Source organism: Rhyacophila brunnea, unplaced genomic scaffold, assembly GCF_057557595.1.
Source record: "Rhyacophila brunnea isolate RB1 unplaced genomic scaffold, BYU_Rbru_1.0 scaffold_7, whole genome shotgun sequence".
NCBI classification, from domain to species: Eukaryota; Metazoa; Arthropoda; class Insecta; order Trichoptera; family Rhyacophilidae; genus Rhyacophila; species Rhyacophila brunnea.
Genome location: NW_028233339.1, coordinates 13,596,855 through 13,616,292, shown reverse-complemented (window position 1 = coordinate 13,616,292; position 19,438 = coordinate 13,596,855). Strand labels below are relative to the sequence as shown.

The window sequence follows — 19,438 nt, the reverse complement described above, 5'->3', positions numbered from 1 at the left end:
TCTAGTTTGATACGGGTTTTCATTTAGGTACCTACATATATGACAATAATATAAATATATAATAATTAGATGGAATAATAAAATTATTGACAACATTGGTTATGACCAATTCGGAGGAGAATAACCTTATTCAATCAAATCGCTTCGAATATTGATATATTCCAGTTAAGAGAAAATGGGTTTCGATGATGGTTGTTTTATCAGTTTTTAATGAAGGGTTTACACTCCACAACATGGCCCCCACAAGGGGTGAGGGGCTGACAGGGCTCTAGGGACTAGGGCCCGGACATAGGAGGGGCCCGGCGTGGCAGGTCGACCAGGTAAGTGAGATTAATACACATCACAAATTACTCTAATGTGGTTTGCGTTGAAATTTAATTTGATAATATGATGATTCATATACTTAAATTTAAATGATAATTTCCATGTATAATTTAGGAAACATTACTTTAGAGCATCACACTGCCCTTAATCTCAGCGATAGGCAGGTGGGCCCGCAAAATATCCTGGCCTGGGGGCCCGCTTCAGGATGTGGGGCCATGCTCTACATACGTACTTAATTAGATCACTCAGTTTGCTTTGGTGTATGCACGTTTTTTACTCATATTAACCTCTCTTTTATTTAAATATTGTTAATTCTTAGAATTTGTAATTTGTCATGTTCATTATTGGTAAAATACATTATATTATTTAATATTTTTTTATATTAAACAAGGATGCATTTATTAAGAGTACACTTAAAATCAAACAGTTGATAATTATTAGACAAAGAATTAATATATGGGTTAACAATAATACTAATTATATACTTATTAAAACAAAATATGAGAGAAAAAGTGTAAAATTAAAATTACATACATTTTCTTTTCTTTCGGAGTATATGTTACACCGAATGCGTGAAATTGAGTATTACATGAAATCGGCAAAATTTTGTCTAATTCATGAAAAATACAAGGCCGTTGCTTTATTCATAAATTAGGCAAATTATCTGCCGAGTGCGTGAATTCGGCAGAGTATGGAATTCTTAAACTGCCAACACGATAGTAGAAAAAATAAATTTAATACGGATGGTTTTATTAGTTATTTATTTATTTATTTATAAAAAGAGTATTACGGCATTACAGCTATTGGCCAATGCGCCATAATACATAATAAATACAAATGTATAAAAATTTCTTAATTACAAATAACAATAAAAAGACAGCATGTGTAAATATTAATGAAATATGATAATTTATACAATTATAAATTTAGCCTATTTAATAAGTCTACAAACATTATATAGTTAATAAAAAACAAATCAACCTTTATGGTGCCATCAAATAAGCTAATTGCACGATACACAGCATCAAGAAACATAACATCTGTCCTGCGACGAGGTATCTTGAAGACCGTGGAGCTACGAGTGATATTGGTGGGAACATGAAAATTAATATTTGCCAGTATAGACGGATTGTAAATGAACCCACGAAGAAGTAAAAAGAAATGCTTTAAAAGAACAATCTCTCTTCGGGTAGACAGGGATTGCATTGATAGCATACCCAGAAGAAAACGAGTCGGGAATTTCATTTTATTGTCATTATCATAAGGAAAGAACCCGTATGTTCTTAAGTAGAGAAATTTAAGAAATCTATTGTGGACTCGATCCAACTTAATTGTGTGGATGGACCTATTAGGACTCCAAATAATGCTGGCATATTCAAGAATACTCAACACAACTGATATATTATAATTGTTATAATTGGACATAATATAATTATAACATAATATAAGGTTAGGTTAGGTTTTGTAATTCTGAATTCAACTGAATGTCCATTTTGAGGTTAGCTAACAACTGTCAACAAACTATCAAATCATACTATCTCAAACAAACAATCGACCATTGCACGATTGATACCCAAACATGAATCAAATCGCGAAAATACCTTTTAATAAAATTCTTCTGTTATCATATTATAGTTCTAGATTTTTTTGGGCATAGTAAATGGAAATGAACGTCATTTTTGTTATTAATTGGTATATTTTTATATAATCAATGACATCTGACACATTTGGTAAGTTCGATTAGTTGCAAAAAACACCACCGGAGCGCCACTATCTAATTTGCCCAATGCACGAACTAGGCAGAAAAACTACTGCCGAATTCACTCACTCGGCATATATTTTACCAATAAGGCAACGGGCTTGCATTTTTCATGAAAAGGCAAAATTTTGCCGATTTCATGTAATACGCAATTTCACACATTTGGCGTAACATACTCGTATATTTATAAACCAATAAACTAATACATAGTAAAGTATAAAACTTTTGATATACTATGCTTCCTCAAGGATATAAAATACCTAATTAAATAAATAAATAAAGTTTGCATAAATTTGTAAAAAAAAAAATGTTTATGGGACTAAATATTATCTAATATCTTGTGAATGGCCAACATCCAAACCATCGACACATAATACAATATTGTGCTGCGTAGAGATAGAGGAGGTGGTAACAGGGTGGTAATCAAGGCTTAGCGGTTAAATTAGTATAATACCCGCAGTAGCAATAAATATTAAACTTGGTATAGAAAACATCAACCCTTAGCCCGTGCTATTTTTATAGAGTACCTATATGATGAGTTTTCCTGGCATACGTCAAGATTATATCATCGAAAAATTTACCGTTGCTATTTAAATAATTTATTATACTGCGGAATACAAGTACCTAATACTATTACTTAAAATAAACTCATTCAAGAGCGTGCAGGGTCAATGTACTAATAAGCACTTAGCAATGGCCTTGTTTCAAAGGGCAAATAGTTTCATTTGGAATACGATTCGTAAGAAATTTTCCTGGGTATGTTACACATAACCGCATTACGGGAAAACTGATTGAGTTTTCTTTTATTGTGCGTAGTTAAATCAACTGAAAATGGCTATTTGATTATATTATTGTACAGCTTTGTATGAATATCAATAGTGGTTATATTTTTTTATTAAGAATAAAAATATTTGAGAAAAAAAGTTAGTATAATATACACACATAACGTTGGCTATAATTTATATACGTTCTCTTCCATATTTTTTCGTATGTGAATATATCTATTTAAAACAATGTGAAAACTTTAGTTCGCTGTTGATTCAAACTCCTGGCAAATTTATATTAAAATTTTTCAATGTGTGTCAATAACTAGGTATTTCTCGTAAAAATCTGTCATAACACTTTTCAACAGCTGGTGGGTGGACTTTATTTCTTGACGTTTTCGACTCACAATGATCCCTGCTTATCCCTGTGCAACCTTACACATACTTTACTTCTCCGCCACCTCTATTCATACCCAGATAGTATAAACTATTGATTATAATGATTTTAGGTAAATTCGAATAGGTTAGATGCATACACAATTTTTGACAGGCCGTAAGGCAATCGGTGTTAGGTGGTATTCAATAAATGAGTTGCCGGCTATTTGGTATGAAGCGATTTTAAGCTAATGAGATTTTTTATCACTATTATCCAGATGAGCGCAAATTGAACATGGACTCTGTACGGTTTTCATTGGTAAGAGCGTCTCCATGTGCGCAGGAAAGAAAATAAAACCTCATTGACTAGCGATCGTGTCGGCAAGTAGTCTTAAGAGACATCCTCGTAAAGTATCTTCAATGGATTGTAGAGAAAATATTATGTAAAATTAATTTCACTTTACATGAATCAAATTTTTTTAAACCAATTATGCAATAAAATCAATATACTGTGTAATAAGTATCATTTAAATTCTGTAATTGTTAAAATACTGAAGTGTGTTTTATTAATCTAAATATATACCTGCTCATCGGTATGTATTTAAAAAAAAAAATGACAGGTGCGTATTTATTTTGGTCATATCATAATATTTGTAAATGTGACGATGGACTACGCAGATGATTCCAAGGGGGGGGGGGGGGGGATAAACCGCTTGACAGGAAAATATTATTGTAAACAATCTTATTAAATTTAATATTGAGGTTGATTTGCGTAGGACGAAAATATTTTTACCACGTTTTAATTTGATACGTTTTCAAAAATACATGACAATATTATACATAGACCTACAATGGAAATCCGTGGGGGTAAAATAATCGTCTACTATGTTATTAAATATTTGGAAATTATAAACTATTATCTCAAATTATAATTAGATTAAATATAATATGTAGGTATCGTAAGATTTATAAATGCTTATTATGTATTAAATAATTATATAATACGTAATGATTATGATTAGTTTTCAATTTAAACATATTATATTTAATATATTATTTTAGATGCCCATACTTTTAATACCATTTCAGTATAATGATAATATTATTATTTACTTACATAATATTATATATTATATAAATGAAACAATTTAATTCTAAAAAAATATCAATCATATGAGAAAGGATTTAGAAAACATTTAGAATTTTATTTCTCAAGATCCGTAGATCTTATAACTCACATTTTTTAATGAATAATGTGAGTTCTGTCACCAAGGCCTTTCTAACCCATCAGGGAGCTCTATTTCTCATAATGTGATGTGTTTCTGCAGCCTTGGGAGTATTTTATATATTTAAAAAAAAATGTAAATCGACTCACTCATTAATATTCAAGGGAGTTCAATACTTTTTTTTCTAATTACAAAAACAGTGCACTGGTGGTTTTTTGCGATTATCTCAAAACTCAATCTATGGAATATATGAGTTATGACTCTAGGCAATTCTTTTCATGAATTAAATTTTTGAATCATATTTGTCTTATGTGAAACATAATAATATAAATAAAATATCGTGTAAGACGTTACTTCTTTAATATTAGTGTATTATTTATAGTGATTTTTTTTACAAATCTCTAGTTATTGAGTACCTGAGTAGGTGCAAATTGGATATTGTTAAGTTACTCGATATATTGTTAATTGTAAACAATAATCAACGTGGTAACTCTATATCTTATTGACTAAACTAATATCGTTTGTGTTTCTCGTAATAGTGCCGCCGGCGAAAATTGTTCTACGACTGATATCTTGGGAGGACTATCAAAGGACGAGTTGATGACCTGAGGACAAGTCCGTTATTTTGGTATAGGTATATGATGTTTTTTATGGCTACATATTGACGCGAAAGTGAATGACTGTTATTGTCGAACATTGATATGGCGATACAAATGTAATAAATTCAATATTGCGTACAGACAAGTTCAATTTTTCATATTTTTTGGAATCTATACGTGCGTTGTTCACTATCTGCAATACCTAACATTTTTTCATTTGGGACTCGTCGTTTGTTAATATCGCACCATTGCAAACAGAGAACAGAGAAAATCAGCTTTGAAGTTATTACCTTTCGCATTTTTGTACTGTTTTTTTGAAATATGTTTAGATATTGAATGAAGTTTTGACTTGAATTTGATGACTTAGAGATATGAAATTTTCGGTACATATACTATGAACGATAGACAATGAAACGTAGTAATTAACTCAAAACACGTAAATTTGGACTTGTGGCGGCTTAGTTGCGAGGGTGCGATATGCTCTTGTCACTGTCTAAATAGATTGCTGTAATTAGTACTGTTGTAATTATAATAAATAAAATTTTAAATTTAGTATTTATTCATTGGTGTATTTAAATAATTTTATATTCAAGGTGGGTGAGAAAATTTAATTAGTGAAACGTTGAATTTTGAAAATTCTTAGTATTCTTTTACAAGGCTGTGAAGGAGGGTTGATTATTTTTTTCTCATAAAAGATATTTTCCAGCGTGGAAGCTCTGGAGAAATTAATAAAATTTTAATTGCAGGGACATTTGTTAAGCTTAAACTTAGTTGTGCAGATACTTTGTGTGCTATTAATATCCGGCATTTTAGATATCATGTTCACTATGTAAGTATAAAAAATATGCATAATTTATGAAAATAATAAATGGTTCACTGTCGGAAATTTAATAATGTAAAATGTTTTTTTAGTTAGCATGTCCCTTTTACGTAACGCTAAAGCAAACATTTATCACCTTAAAGCAGTGTTTTTCAACCTTTCAAGTACGTGTTTACAACTTGATAAACTCCGAGTTGAAAATCTATTTATGCGAACTTTTTGATAAAGATTTACGATTCAAAATTTATATGAAAATTAACTATAATAATTATTATTAATTGTAGCAAAACTAATAATAATATGTAATGATTTTTTTTATTCAACAAATAATTAATTGCAAATAGATGGGACGCACGTAGATTAGTTGGTAGAGGATATAGTGAGAGCATCGTATTTTTTCAAAAATATTTTTTATAGTGGTTATATATTTCTCTAAGGTGTTTTAAAATTATGAATATAATATATATTACGTATATTATATCATATATTCTTAAGGTAAAAAATACCTCAATGATCTCTAATTTTCATACAAACTCGCAAATTAAAGTATCGTTCATTATAAAACCGACAGTTACGCACAAATTGGAACTTATTTTAGTAATTTTATAGAGAAACGATAGAAGGCTCCACTTGGAAGAAGATTTAACAGATTTGTATCCAAGATATATGTATATATAATTATTTGTGTGAGTACTAAATTGTCATTTGTTCAACGCGTGCTTGCTACCTGTGCTGCTGTATGGCTGTAAGACGTGTCATCTCACTAAGCTTAAAATGCCTCGGCTTTTGAGCTTTGGGAATCGATGTCTCCGCCAAATTTTAGGGGTACATTGATACGACCGCGTTACAAACACTCAAGTTCGTGATTCACTCAAGCAGATACAGCAGGTGATTGAGGTATAGACGCTTTACATGTGTTCCGGATGACGCCAGAGAGTGCGACATTTCGTACCCTTGTGGCACATCCTCAAGGGTTTTGTCGCCGTGGCTGGCCATCCCTCAGTAATCTACGCGCTGTAGGTCTGGCATGTCGGGAGGCGCGAGAGTTGGCGATGGACCCAATGCTATCGCGTGACATGGTGAAAGAAGAAGAAGAATTTTATTATTCGGATTTTGATGAATGCTAATTATTGATGCTAATTATAATATGATTACTACTGTCAAAAAAGAAGATTTAGGCAACAGCCGTGAGTCGCTGTCGTCGACGAAATAGGAGGAGCATGTTGGTTCACAGTTTTAACACGTGGACAACTTGTCGCTAACCGGTGGGCGCTATAATCGCAGTGCGGTTAAAATGGAAGGAGCTTGTTAGTTCACAGTTTTAACACGTAGCCAAGAAGATCTTGTTCTATAGTAGATCTCATAATATTCCGAATCCCGATTAAATAATCCATATAGAAAATCATACAAAATTTTAGATATTAATGGTTTTGATTAGAATATACGAGTATCTTAATTCATTGATATTAAATTACTTTAAAATGGATTAATAAATTTAATTTATGATCGTCACTTGACAGAAAATTATTCAAAAACAATTGATCATAATAGAAGATAACAACATCTTTTTAGTACATAATAATATAACTACATCAACTCGTTAATTGTATACTCTGGTAGCCTACATATCTGAATGCTTGTTCTAATTATTCCATCTAACAAGGCCGATAATGCAGTCTGTGCATGAAGTGACCTGACATTAGCAAAATCATTCAAGCGACTAACTTAGACTTGGGCATTTGTTATTTTATTACAGAAGTGTTATTCTGACAACTTGATTTACATCTAAGAGTTTTAATAAAACAATATTATTATGTTCTTCTTCAACTCATTTTGTTGCAGTTTCATTTGCATTACATTATTATGTAAACTATTTATAATACATAATATGAGGTTATTAGTTTTAAAGTCGGTAACCTTCATTTTTACCAGGGCTTTGAACCATTCAAGTAAAAAATATCGGTTCGGTTTCAGTTTTCGTTCTGAAAAAAACAGCGGTTTTTCCGGATTTCGGTTCAGCTCCGATTGATTAATTTTTACACCTTCAACAACAGTGATCGATAACTAAAATGGGGAATAAGATCATATTAACGCAGGTGTTTGAACATGTACCGAACCGAAAAAAAACGATTTTTCCGGTTCGCTTCCGGTTTTTGTTCCTACAAAAATAACAGTCTTTCCGGTTTTTGGTATTGTTCCGGTTGGAAGCCCTGATTGTTACTTTTTGATAATTTTCTTGATTTTAGTTCTGTAGGTACTTTTCCATCGTATGTATATTCATAACATTTTGTTAGAGAAATAAACTGGATGTTGATGGAAAAGTCGTTAATTATTCATCATATTTATAAACAATTACATTATTAAATTGAATGAAGTTTAGGACATTTTATTTGTTTTTCTGATTATTATTTAGATACTAATATGTTTGCAAAAAGAAAATATTCCAGTCATCGTGAAATATGCATGCATCCACATTTTTTTGTATTATTAGATATTTTAATTCATTATTTGTCTATGCTTAAATATGCAATGTCTTTTACTGAATAATAATATTCATAGACACCATATTACTCATCAAAAGTTTTATTTTGGGTTATTTTCACTGGATCAAGATATTTTTCTACATAACTATTTTAATATCTCGTAGGTACAAATATGACTTGTTTGTGACTTTAAGTTGCCGTAGTTTTAAACTGGGTCAATAATATTTATGTATACACAAAGTCTCAATACGGTTTCAATATAGTGTCTTTTGTTTTTTGAATATTGGCCATAACTCCTTTGAAGAAAACACCGTCAAAACAACATTTTAAGAAAAACCATAAACACCGTAAAGTAGTTCTGAAAATGAAAATTAGTTTTCCAAAAATAAGTACGACTTACCCAATAAACTTTTTAAGGAACAAATACTTTTGGCACTAACCCAAACCGTCTATCGGAAAACTTCAACTCTGAGTGCTAAGTGTTTTGGGATTTACAACACCAAATTAAAATTCTTGTAAAATATTACACGGTACCACATGCTATTTAAATTACTACGCATTCTACCAGCCTAGAATCTTTGGTTCCCAACCTTTTAGGATTGACGGAACCCTTAAAATCCGGAACCCGGACACATACAAATTACGGTCGAGATAGGATAATTATAACAAAATATACGTGTAAAACAATAGTCAGTACCGAGTCAAAGTACCGCTTAGCAGTCAAATGTACTAATATCGCTCCCTCTCAATATTTTTAGACACTTCAATAAATCGTATATAAATACATTATTACTGTGCTGTAATTATAACGAAATCGTGTAAAAATTTTAAACGCTTTGACAGAAACAAAATGAATAGTGCGCAGTAGGCGGTGACGTTCTTCACTGATAGCTAGAATCTTGGATTTTCACTACAATGTTTAAAAATATGTCACTCTAAATCTTTTTTTTTGTTCTAATACAGCCGGCTGGGAATCACCGGCCTAGATCAATTTACTGATGTAGACGAAGGAAATTCCACACCGATTCTATTCCTCTCAGACTCGTGCAATGCGTTGCCAGGTACTAAACACACAGCAAGTTTTTGAATTTTTATATTATATCTCGGTTAGGTACAGTGGCGTCCCGTGAAGGTAGGCAGATTGAGCGTCGCTTGGGGGCGGCAGTTACCCGAAGGGCGGCAAATCGAGGAGAATCATTAGCTATAGGTATATAGAAATAGCTACCTAAACTTAGTATTAAAGGAAATATCTTTCCATTAAAAAATCAGCTCACTGGTTGGAAACAAAGTGCATTAATTACCATAGAAGATTTAACAGGACTGTATTTTTTTTGTCGGGTTCGCGATGTCTAGTTTACTTTCGTTGTTATTGGACGTCGCGTCCTTGGTGATCAACAATGACATGCGCAGATTTGATAATTACATTTGAATTTTAGGTAGGTACATACTTACCCAATTTTAAATTTATTAAAATAATTTTACCAGTCAGATACCTATAAATAAAAAGGATTTCAAGTTATACACATTTATATTTTCATAAAAATCGATGTTTTTAAAATAAATATAAAAAATATTAAAACGATGAATTAGTCAAAAATCTGGACGAAAAATTGAAAACTTAATAAACTAAATTTTAATAATAGATATGACCATAAAATATAATGTAATAATAAGATGTGACCCTGCAACGAATTCACATTTTTTTAGAATTGTAAGTTTATCTTTAAATTTAAAACAAAAATAAAAATCAATTTAATGTTTTCAGATACATATTTATTAATTAATACAGTTGAAATTGTAAATTATCAAAAAAAAATCTCAAACTGCAAGCTTTGTATTTTTCCGCTAGGTTCTCTGCTGGCATACCTCTCCCCCTTAAACACATTTTATAAACATGTCGAATCATTTTATTATATTTTTTGGAAAAGTCCTCTTAGGTATGCCATAATAATATGGATACCAATATACCTAACGTTAAACTTTTTTTTCAGGCGCAATAGGCGTTGCTATTTTAATTTACTTGTAAGTCGGTTTTATTTATTTGAAGCTTTTGTGATTTCAATCATCATCAATTTTATCATCTATGCCAACATCAGAGGGTTGGAGGTCTTACTGTCCTGTCCTAAACTTTACAGCTTTACAGTCGTAAACTTGTCAGAGGGTAAAGGGTACCGTGATTACATTTTATGATTTTTTAACGTCTTTTCACTTATTTTTAGACTCAATTTAAGGAAAATAGATAAATACTTTCAATGGAGAAATGGACGAATAATAAAACATTGAAATAAAAATCCATTGTGTATTGCATGAACGAAAAATTAAAAGATGTGTAAAATGTCATAAACAAACATTTTAAAGATCCCTAAGTTAGTCGATTACTCCACTGTGACTGTCGTAAAATATTATCATGTCTTTTAGGCACAAGGGAAATACATATTGTGTGTTGATAAAGAATTTGTTTTATATAAAATGGGTTATCATGAATTATTTGATTCTCTTTGAAAAGTCTCATGTTTGCTTTCTTACTACAATTTGGTTATGTCATATTTTACCCTGCATTGAATTTTCTGAAGTACCTATTACAGTTTTTATCAAACTGGTAATGTTATTTTATCTATTCATCATCCTAATTAGTTTTTTTTTTGTAAAATATTATGTATAAGTATTCACTACCTAAAATATAAAATCTCCCTATCATTTCTGCCAAGTCCATGATTATATTCGTCACTATTTAGTATTTATGTTATAATATGTTTTTAGAGTCGATTTATACATCTGATAAGTCGCTAATAAAATTTGAAAGTTTATATAAAAAAATATTATTATCAAATTTATTAAATTTGGTTTTTTTGGGCATCTGCTATTTGATTCTTTCGAAAAAATCTCAAAACTACGAGCCGCGTAGAACAGTTCCTCTACCAAATTGAATCATCGTCATCATCAGGGGCGCGACAACCCGGTGTGGGTCCTGGCCTCCTCCAACAGCCCCCTCCACCTGTCCCTATCCAGTGTGGCCGCTTTCCAATTTGGTACTCCCAGAATACGGCAATCACTGGCAGCTCCATCTAACCAGCGAATCTTTGGCCTCCCTCTTCTTCTACCAAATTGAATATAATCAAGTATTTTATCTTGCTCAGCCAGGGTAAACATTTCCTCGTTATGCCATGCCTTCCCTTCCATTGTATCCATTCCATCTATAAATGACTAATTCAAGGTACGTATAATTTTTCAAAAGTAAGCGATTTGTCTTTTTCTTATTACTTTAAATATTACTTGTTCAATACTTATGATGTGCAGAACATTTTCGTTCACTCGATCTGTCTAATTTTAGACCCGGGCAAACTACGGCCCGAAAAGTATTTCTGTGGGTCCCGCGAGCGTATTTTTGAAAAAAGTTTACTTTTTTCTACATTTTTACGCCTTTTTAAAAATTAAATTTGAATATATATGAATTGCACCGTCGAGAAGAGATCTGCAAATTTTACAACACTCTTAATTCGGACAAATTCAAACAACTTAAAGATTAAGTTCGAAAAATATTGGTTATATTTGAACACACACACTTCATATTATATGAACAAATATTTTCAATTTCAAATATTAATAAAAACTCTTTACGATCAAGCATCACCGGTGAAAATTTAGGTGCAAGCAGTTTTAAGAATCTTAACTATAAAATTAACACCTGAAATTTAAAAAAATGTTAAACAGTTTCATTCTTGTCATATTTTTTTGGCTATTAGCGAATCATTTATGTTTTATATTGAAATTTCTTTTTCATGATAATAATTAATAATTTATGTCTAAAAATAATATTTTACCTGTGGCCCGCTGTTTATTTTATATTTCTAATGTGGCTTTTTATCCATAAAGTTTGCCCAGGCACCTAATGATTATATTATAATGCTTGTATTATTTATTGAATTGTGTTTAATTAAATATGTATACAAATTACAATAGTTCTTGTCTATTTAGTACGATACCCACGATGGCCGCGCAGCTTAAGCGTTGGCCTATTACGTCCTGGGATTCAGATTTGAATCCTGGATGTGACAAGTATACATATTGTTTTTCAATTTATGTATGAGTCAGAGTATGGACCTAATAGCTTGAGCAAGTGGCTGACATGCATTTCTCGTAAAAACAAAATCCGTCAATACAAACCTCCACTCTGTGGAGGCCCATATTATGATCCTTTTAGAATCGGACATGGTCGAAAGGTAAAAAAAAATAGTGGAAGCCAGTGGCAAAATTTTTTTGAAAATAACCGATATACCTACTAGATTATTTTCTAGGTTACGTTAGGTTTTCATTCTTGAATTAATGAATTTTGCCAAAGTCGGCTTTGAAAATTAGCGGTAAAACGACTTGTACCATCACAATGAACCTATAATATAGTAAACGAAAAGCTCTCATAGAAATATTTTCATAGTGTGAGATATGACAAGAATGTCATGCTATATGATTCAGTATGTAACTAAGTTCCTTTGACAAACACCTTTACCCAAGAAAGGTAGCTTTAACATAGTATTAATAATATTGTTAGAAGGATGTGCGTCAACACATAATTAAAATAATATAATAGAAGGTTGATATCAAATTAATTATATTACCCAAACGGACTTAGGGCTTTGTATATAACGTCCCATCAGAATGTGCCAAACAATTATTAATTATTTTACGTATTATAACACTAACCCTGTGTGTATACTATTGGCGAAAGGTAGAAAAAGGCTGTGCGACATATATATTACACACTGAACTTTGTCAGTCATTTTTATTTGTTTTTATTGAACTAAGAATACAATTTGAAGATAGTGCTAGCTAGTTTTTAAAATTCAATTAAGCTCTTCTGACAAAATAAAAACTTCAAAGGTTATTTTGAGATGCAAAATTTTTTGTCACGTCAAATATTTCAATTTTGAAATCGATTACAGATTTTCAAAGTATTGCTGTTAGACGGCGACAATTTAAAAAAAGTGTGTTCTCTGATGATTTATGATAAATTTTCATTCAATTGTTTCACTGTACATATTTTTAGTTTTACTACTTACTAAATAGTAAGCGATAGCCGAGCAGAAGCGTGTCGGCCAATAATGTATTGGGTCCTTGGTTCGAATCCAGGGTTTGGAAAGAATTCATATGTTCTTCAATGTGTGTTTGGACCCAGAGTATGAACGTTATAGGCTAGGAAAGTGACTGACATCCATTTCTCGTAAACTTATATATTAATACAACATCTAGTCTATAAGGTCCATACCTTAGGATCGAAAATGTGTACGATATACATACATACAGGAAAAGTACATGAATACAAACATAAAATAGGTAGTATTTTATTTTACTACTTACTAGACTTACTACCCCAAATGTCAAGGATCGTTAGTAGTTCATTGACTTTAATATTGTACTATATTAGGCAACAGAAATCCCCTTTACAATATTCTATTTTCCTTCTGTTTTAAGGCTGTTTACGACATTCTGTTTTATGACAGAATTATACAAAACGTAAAAAAGCTCTCAGGAGTGATTTGCAGCATTGACATTTTTTTCCGACATTTTAAGTTGTCAATACATTATGATGTCTTTTTAAATAAAAACCACTTTCACTCAAGTGGAAAACTGTCACACATTGTAATAAATGACGAGAATTTAGGTGTTTTGAATGAGTGATTTTTTTCCGAAATGAGAATGAATACTAGAAACTACTAAGTAGTGAATATCTGTTATAACAAAAAAAAATCATTTTTATAATACTCTGTAAAAATGATCCTAGTTTCATTTTGAATAAAACCAGAAATTTATTTTACATCGTTATTTTCTTATTCAATACTGAATAATATATACTTACACAAAATGTTATAACATAGGCACTTGTCATGACCGAGTAGCAATGTATCTTCTAGGTAAGTCGTGTGGGTATCGGTTTCGAATCCCGGGTCTGGTAAATTCACGTTGTGTTTGGACCCATAGCACGGACCTAATATAATATGTTACAAAACCTTTTCATGAATCGACCAAGATACACATCTGACTGTAGATACGATCACAAAAACATTAATATTAATGAAAATATATAATTTAAAAAAAAACCTATTAGAAAAAGGTTAGTTAAAGTGGGATTAGGAATCACGTATTTACCGGCCGAGGCTACTGATCATCTAGACATAATGTAAATTAATACTAATAACCACATTAGACGACGTGTTATCGCCAATATAATGGCAACAAGCTTTATATAAATATATAGGTAGCATCAGGTGTTAACCGAGCTTATTAATGACGTACTTACACATGCGAATTAATTATGAAATATTTTTGTAATTAAATATTGAGTACACAAAAAATTTGAGGATGTTAAATTCGTAATAATACATAATCTTCAGAAAATTATTCGTTTACCCAATCAATACTGTTTCATAACTAAAATATTATTAAGAATATGGAAATTCTTAAACAATGTAGATCACAACATTTAGCCCTGCAGATAGTCGACCTTGCCCCGCAGTAGTAGTAGTTGTAAAGCTATATTTTTGTATACATATTATAGATACATACTTATCCATGGCTCAAAACATAGTAAGTATATAATATGAAGTATGTATTCATCATCGTATGCATTATTTTAAGGTTGTTGATTTCGTTCGCGGATTTTTTGCATTAAATCTATTATCTTATCATGATAAGTTTCACCGTTGAATTGTAAAAAAACAATATACTTTCGCTAATTTTTTTATTAGTGCAATAAAAACTTAACAATAAATATATATTTACTATTATATTATAAGATAATATATTAATCGTTATGTTTACGATAACATCGTATACGTTCTTAAAACAAAGTAAAAAAAGTAATATAAAATTTTCTTACCTTAACCTGACAACTAATAATTACCCTCAAACACTAGAGGATAATAAATATAAACTTTTTTCTTCTTTCGACCATGTCCGATCCTAATAGAATCATATGGGCCTCCACAGAGTAAAGGTTTGTATTGACAGATTTTGTTTTTTACGAAAAATGGATGTCAGCCACTTGCTCAACCTATTAGGTCCATACCCTGACACACACAAATTGAAAAACAATATGTGTACTTGCCAGACCAAGAATTCGAACCTGGGACCCACGGCGTTATAGTCCAACGCTTAAGCCGCGCGGCCACCGTGGGAGTTTTTTACTCCACATAAAAAATGTTATACACTGCAAAATTCATAGATTCCTGATCCATTTAAAATCAATTATAATCATAATTCTCTGTATTTACTGTTATTAAATTGAAAAAAATCAATTTCGTAAAATTATTTTGAAACAGTCATGTAATTTTTGTCAATCAATAATGGTTATACAACGATTAAATATATTGGTTCTAATATTAATTAAGTTAGATTTCTTATACTTTGGCAGTCTATTATTATTATTGGGCATGAACTTTTCAAATCAATATTGATAAAGTTTTCAAAGAGTTGACAGCAGCTTTTTAAGGCATAGAAAATTCATATTTAATCAAAGAAAACTTTACGATGAATGACGAGTAAAAAGACATTGTTTTAAAGTAAAGGAAAGTTTCGATATTGTAGCCGAAAGCACAATTCAGCGGACGCTTAAAGAATATATTAAAATTTGAAATTAATATTTTTTACTGAACATTGAAAAGCTATATTTACAAATTAGATATTAAAAATAAATTAGAAAATTTAATATCTGCTTAATAGTAATTTTTAAACGATTGATTTACATACTAATATAACATTACGTGATTTTCTCGTATTGTTTATAGTAAAAATACTGTATTAGTATTTTTCAAATCCACATAAGTTAATGATCGGCACCGGTTTCGTCCGCCAATATATTTTTTTTATAATACGGCATGGAGAATAACATCTTTTATATGGAATCATAATGACAACTTTTGTAAAAAAAAATATATGTCTTTAATTGTGTATTTAGTTAGTACTTAGTATTTATATATGTACCTATTTTGTATAATTTTCAAAACAAAACATTGGTGAACATTTTTAAAATTATGTCAGTCAAATGTCATTTTGTTGATTTAGAATTCCTTGTTAATGAAAATGTACTCTGACGTACTAAAATTATGATCCAGCGTACTTTACAAGCCGGGATATTGATAATATATTTATATAATTAAATTAATATATTTATATAATTAAATTAATATATTTATATAATTAATTATAAAGTAATGTCTCTAAGTAGTATATTATGGAAAAAATGATAATTTTATCCGGTGTGTTCACAAATATTCATGCTAAACTACCTGACTATAATAACATTGAGTGGAATCACATAGCAGTGAAGAATATACAACCGAAGAGTCGATTGAGTTTAAAGTGAGCGTGTCGTCATGTAGTGTATTATATTCACTGATCATGATAAAATGAATCAAACAGGAGTGTTATTAACATTAATTTCACAAATTGTGGTAAAACCGTTTAACTCACATACCAAAAATAATATGTTAAATTAACGATCTTTATTTCATTTTAGAATAATTTTTCTGTAACGATAATGGTTTTTTTTTATTTTTCATAGAAGGTGGTTGGGAGTATTAGTTACATTGATGTCCAGTTAATTATGTTCCTCCATTTATATCTTTCATTTTATTTATGGCTAGAATTAAATATTATTTGTAGTGTTCTTGTGTTGTTTTGTTGATTAGTATTTCGTAAGGTTTTTGGAAATCAATTTCATTGTTATTCTGTCTACATAGAGATCTGAGAGTCCATCATTTTTTTTTAAGTTTTTTTTAGGTCGTATTCTTATTTGTCCGGTGGTTGTTTATCCAGTATCGATGTTAAACTAACTTCCCGACTAGCTAGATATTTGAAACTTTTAGAATATATCAGAACACGATGCCAATGCATTATTTTAATACTTTTAGCCATCTTTAAGTAGAATTGAATACATTTTCAGTTAATTCTGTTTTGTATGAAAAGTTATTTCGGAAGAAATGCGTAATCAAATCCACTATTATTGGTTGCTAGGGGTCTGGGGTCCTAGCAAATTAATTATTAATATATACGTGGTTTACTATGGAAATCAATATGAAATGTCAAAATGACATTTCAGTATTATTTTTATCAAGTAAATTTTTTTTTGATCGTTTAAGCTAGTCAACTCAAGTTTATATGATTCAACAGCGAATTTAAAAACGTTGTAAGTATATAAAAAAAGTTATTTTTATCTTGTAATTATTATAGTATAGGGTAGTCGTTGATGACATGCCACATAGTTTGAGATGTAGTCGTCACATGTACAATAGTCATCGTCTGTCAATTTAAATCTTCTTAAATAGGCCCGCAGCTTTCCGTGGCTTGTTAGTGTGATATTTTTATGTTCCTGGCAAGAGTGATGGCTGAGTATTATGTTTAGAATAAATGTATATGGTTATTGAAATATAAACCAAAAAACCGTTTTTGGTCGCCATTTTACCAAGATGGCATCCTTTACCCAAGGGTACAGAGGGAAATGAATATTGACAACGGAATCAGTTAAAAAACTTTTGTCTTCGTGAATACCAGTAAGTTGCCAATACTTAATTATGTCAACTGATACAAAAATACATTTTTAAAATTTTTTTTATAGAAATAATTAATTAACAAGAAAATGATTTTTTTTGTTAAAACAAAGATTATTAATTGTAAAAATATTAATGAGTTATGTCGTTTTCACATTTCTATAGTACCTATTTACTAGATTTAAATTCTAGATTCTAATGTGGGTTTAATTATAAGAAAACAGTAAGCATTAAAAGTATTATAAAAAAGGTGAATACCGTGCTTGCCAAGAAAATAATAAATAATAAATACACATTATTATAACGCAAGCATAGTAGTTTTTTTTTTCGATTGTTCTACGAAAAACTTAATCTAGATTAAAATAGTTTAAACTATTATTAGATTTACCTTTGAAAAGTGTCGTCTTGGCGCCATAAACTGTTTATGTTTCATTCACTACGTGATTGGAATGTTTTAAAGTCATCGTAAAAATAAGTCTGCCACTTTGACGGTACGTTTTTATCAACAATAAAAACTTTTCATCACTTTGTAAGATACACTGATCAAAACTGTTTATTGTGACTAGCGCGATCTTCTCTTCTTATAGGTCTATTTACCTGAAAGAAAAAAATAATAGTTAAGTTAGTAACTTAGTAGTTAAATAATAGTTAGTAGTTAAATAATAGTTAAGTTACAATAAGGAACTTATGTAATTTCATCATGATATTGTATAACCGCATCCACCTTTTTCAGATATGCTTGACCCGAGATAAATAATATATTCGCTGATTATGTCTATATTATCTCTCAGCAGCAGACGGGTCTAGGACGATTTGGCACCGGGACAACTGGACGCCACGCAATTCAAAAATAAATAGACGTTAGTAAGTTATAGATACTTTTAAAAAAAATATTTAATATTATTATTTATATTTAAATTATTATATTATGATTTAATAATTGGTAAAAATTTATATATGCATACGTCAATAATAATTTAATCGTGCATATGTTTAAGTTCCAACAAAAAAAGAGTTCTTTATTTTTATATAAAGCCTTAGGCATAGTAATTCTCAGTCCGCAATAAAAAAAACATTATGTTAAGCGTAAAATGAATTAAAACTACTAAGTAGTAGATATAAACTGATTAAAATTCCTCGTCCACGTTCTGTATACGACAGTGCGGCGTCCAATTGTCCTGGCGTCCAGTTGTCCCATTCCCCAGCACACTAGGTTGTGGCACAGCATTAATATAGTCTGTATAATTAATTACTATTTTACTCAATGGGCCTTAATAAAGTAAACCTTAAAAAAATCTTAACATAATTATTTACATACATAATTTTTGAAAACACTTCTGAGAGAATATATTAAAACCAATTAAAAAAATCTTTTTGAAAAAAGTAAGACATCCTGCATCTCTCGGGTATCGCACCCACGCACATATACCACTATTCTAAAGGTACCATATTTAATTATGAAAAATTTTAACTAACGGCTCTTATTATACTCTCTGAAGCGTTTTCGAAATTGAGCTAATTACTTATTAAAGATTTTTCTATTGGTTTT

General features: G+C 30.3%; 1 protein-coding gene across 1 annotated transcript in view; it reads right to left on the bottom strand.

The window, feature by feature from the left end:
- Positions 1-19,438, bottom strand: part of LOC147064519 (guanylate cyclase 32E) — a 264,366-nt gene that overhangs the window by 201,391 nt on the left and 43,537 nt on the right. Inside the window, exon 2 of the mRNA XM_085957667.1 lies at positions 18,278-18,486. Within this exon, the coding sequence (XP_085813793.1) occupies positions 18,278-18,322 (45 nt within the window). The 5' untranslated portion in view covers positions 18,323-18,486. The remainder of the gene's footprint in view (positions 1-18,277; positions 18,487-19,438) is intronic.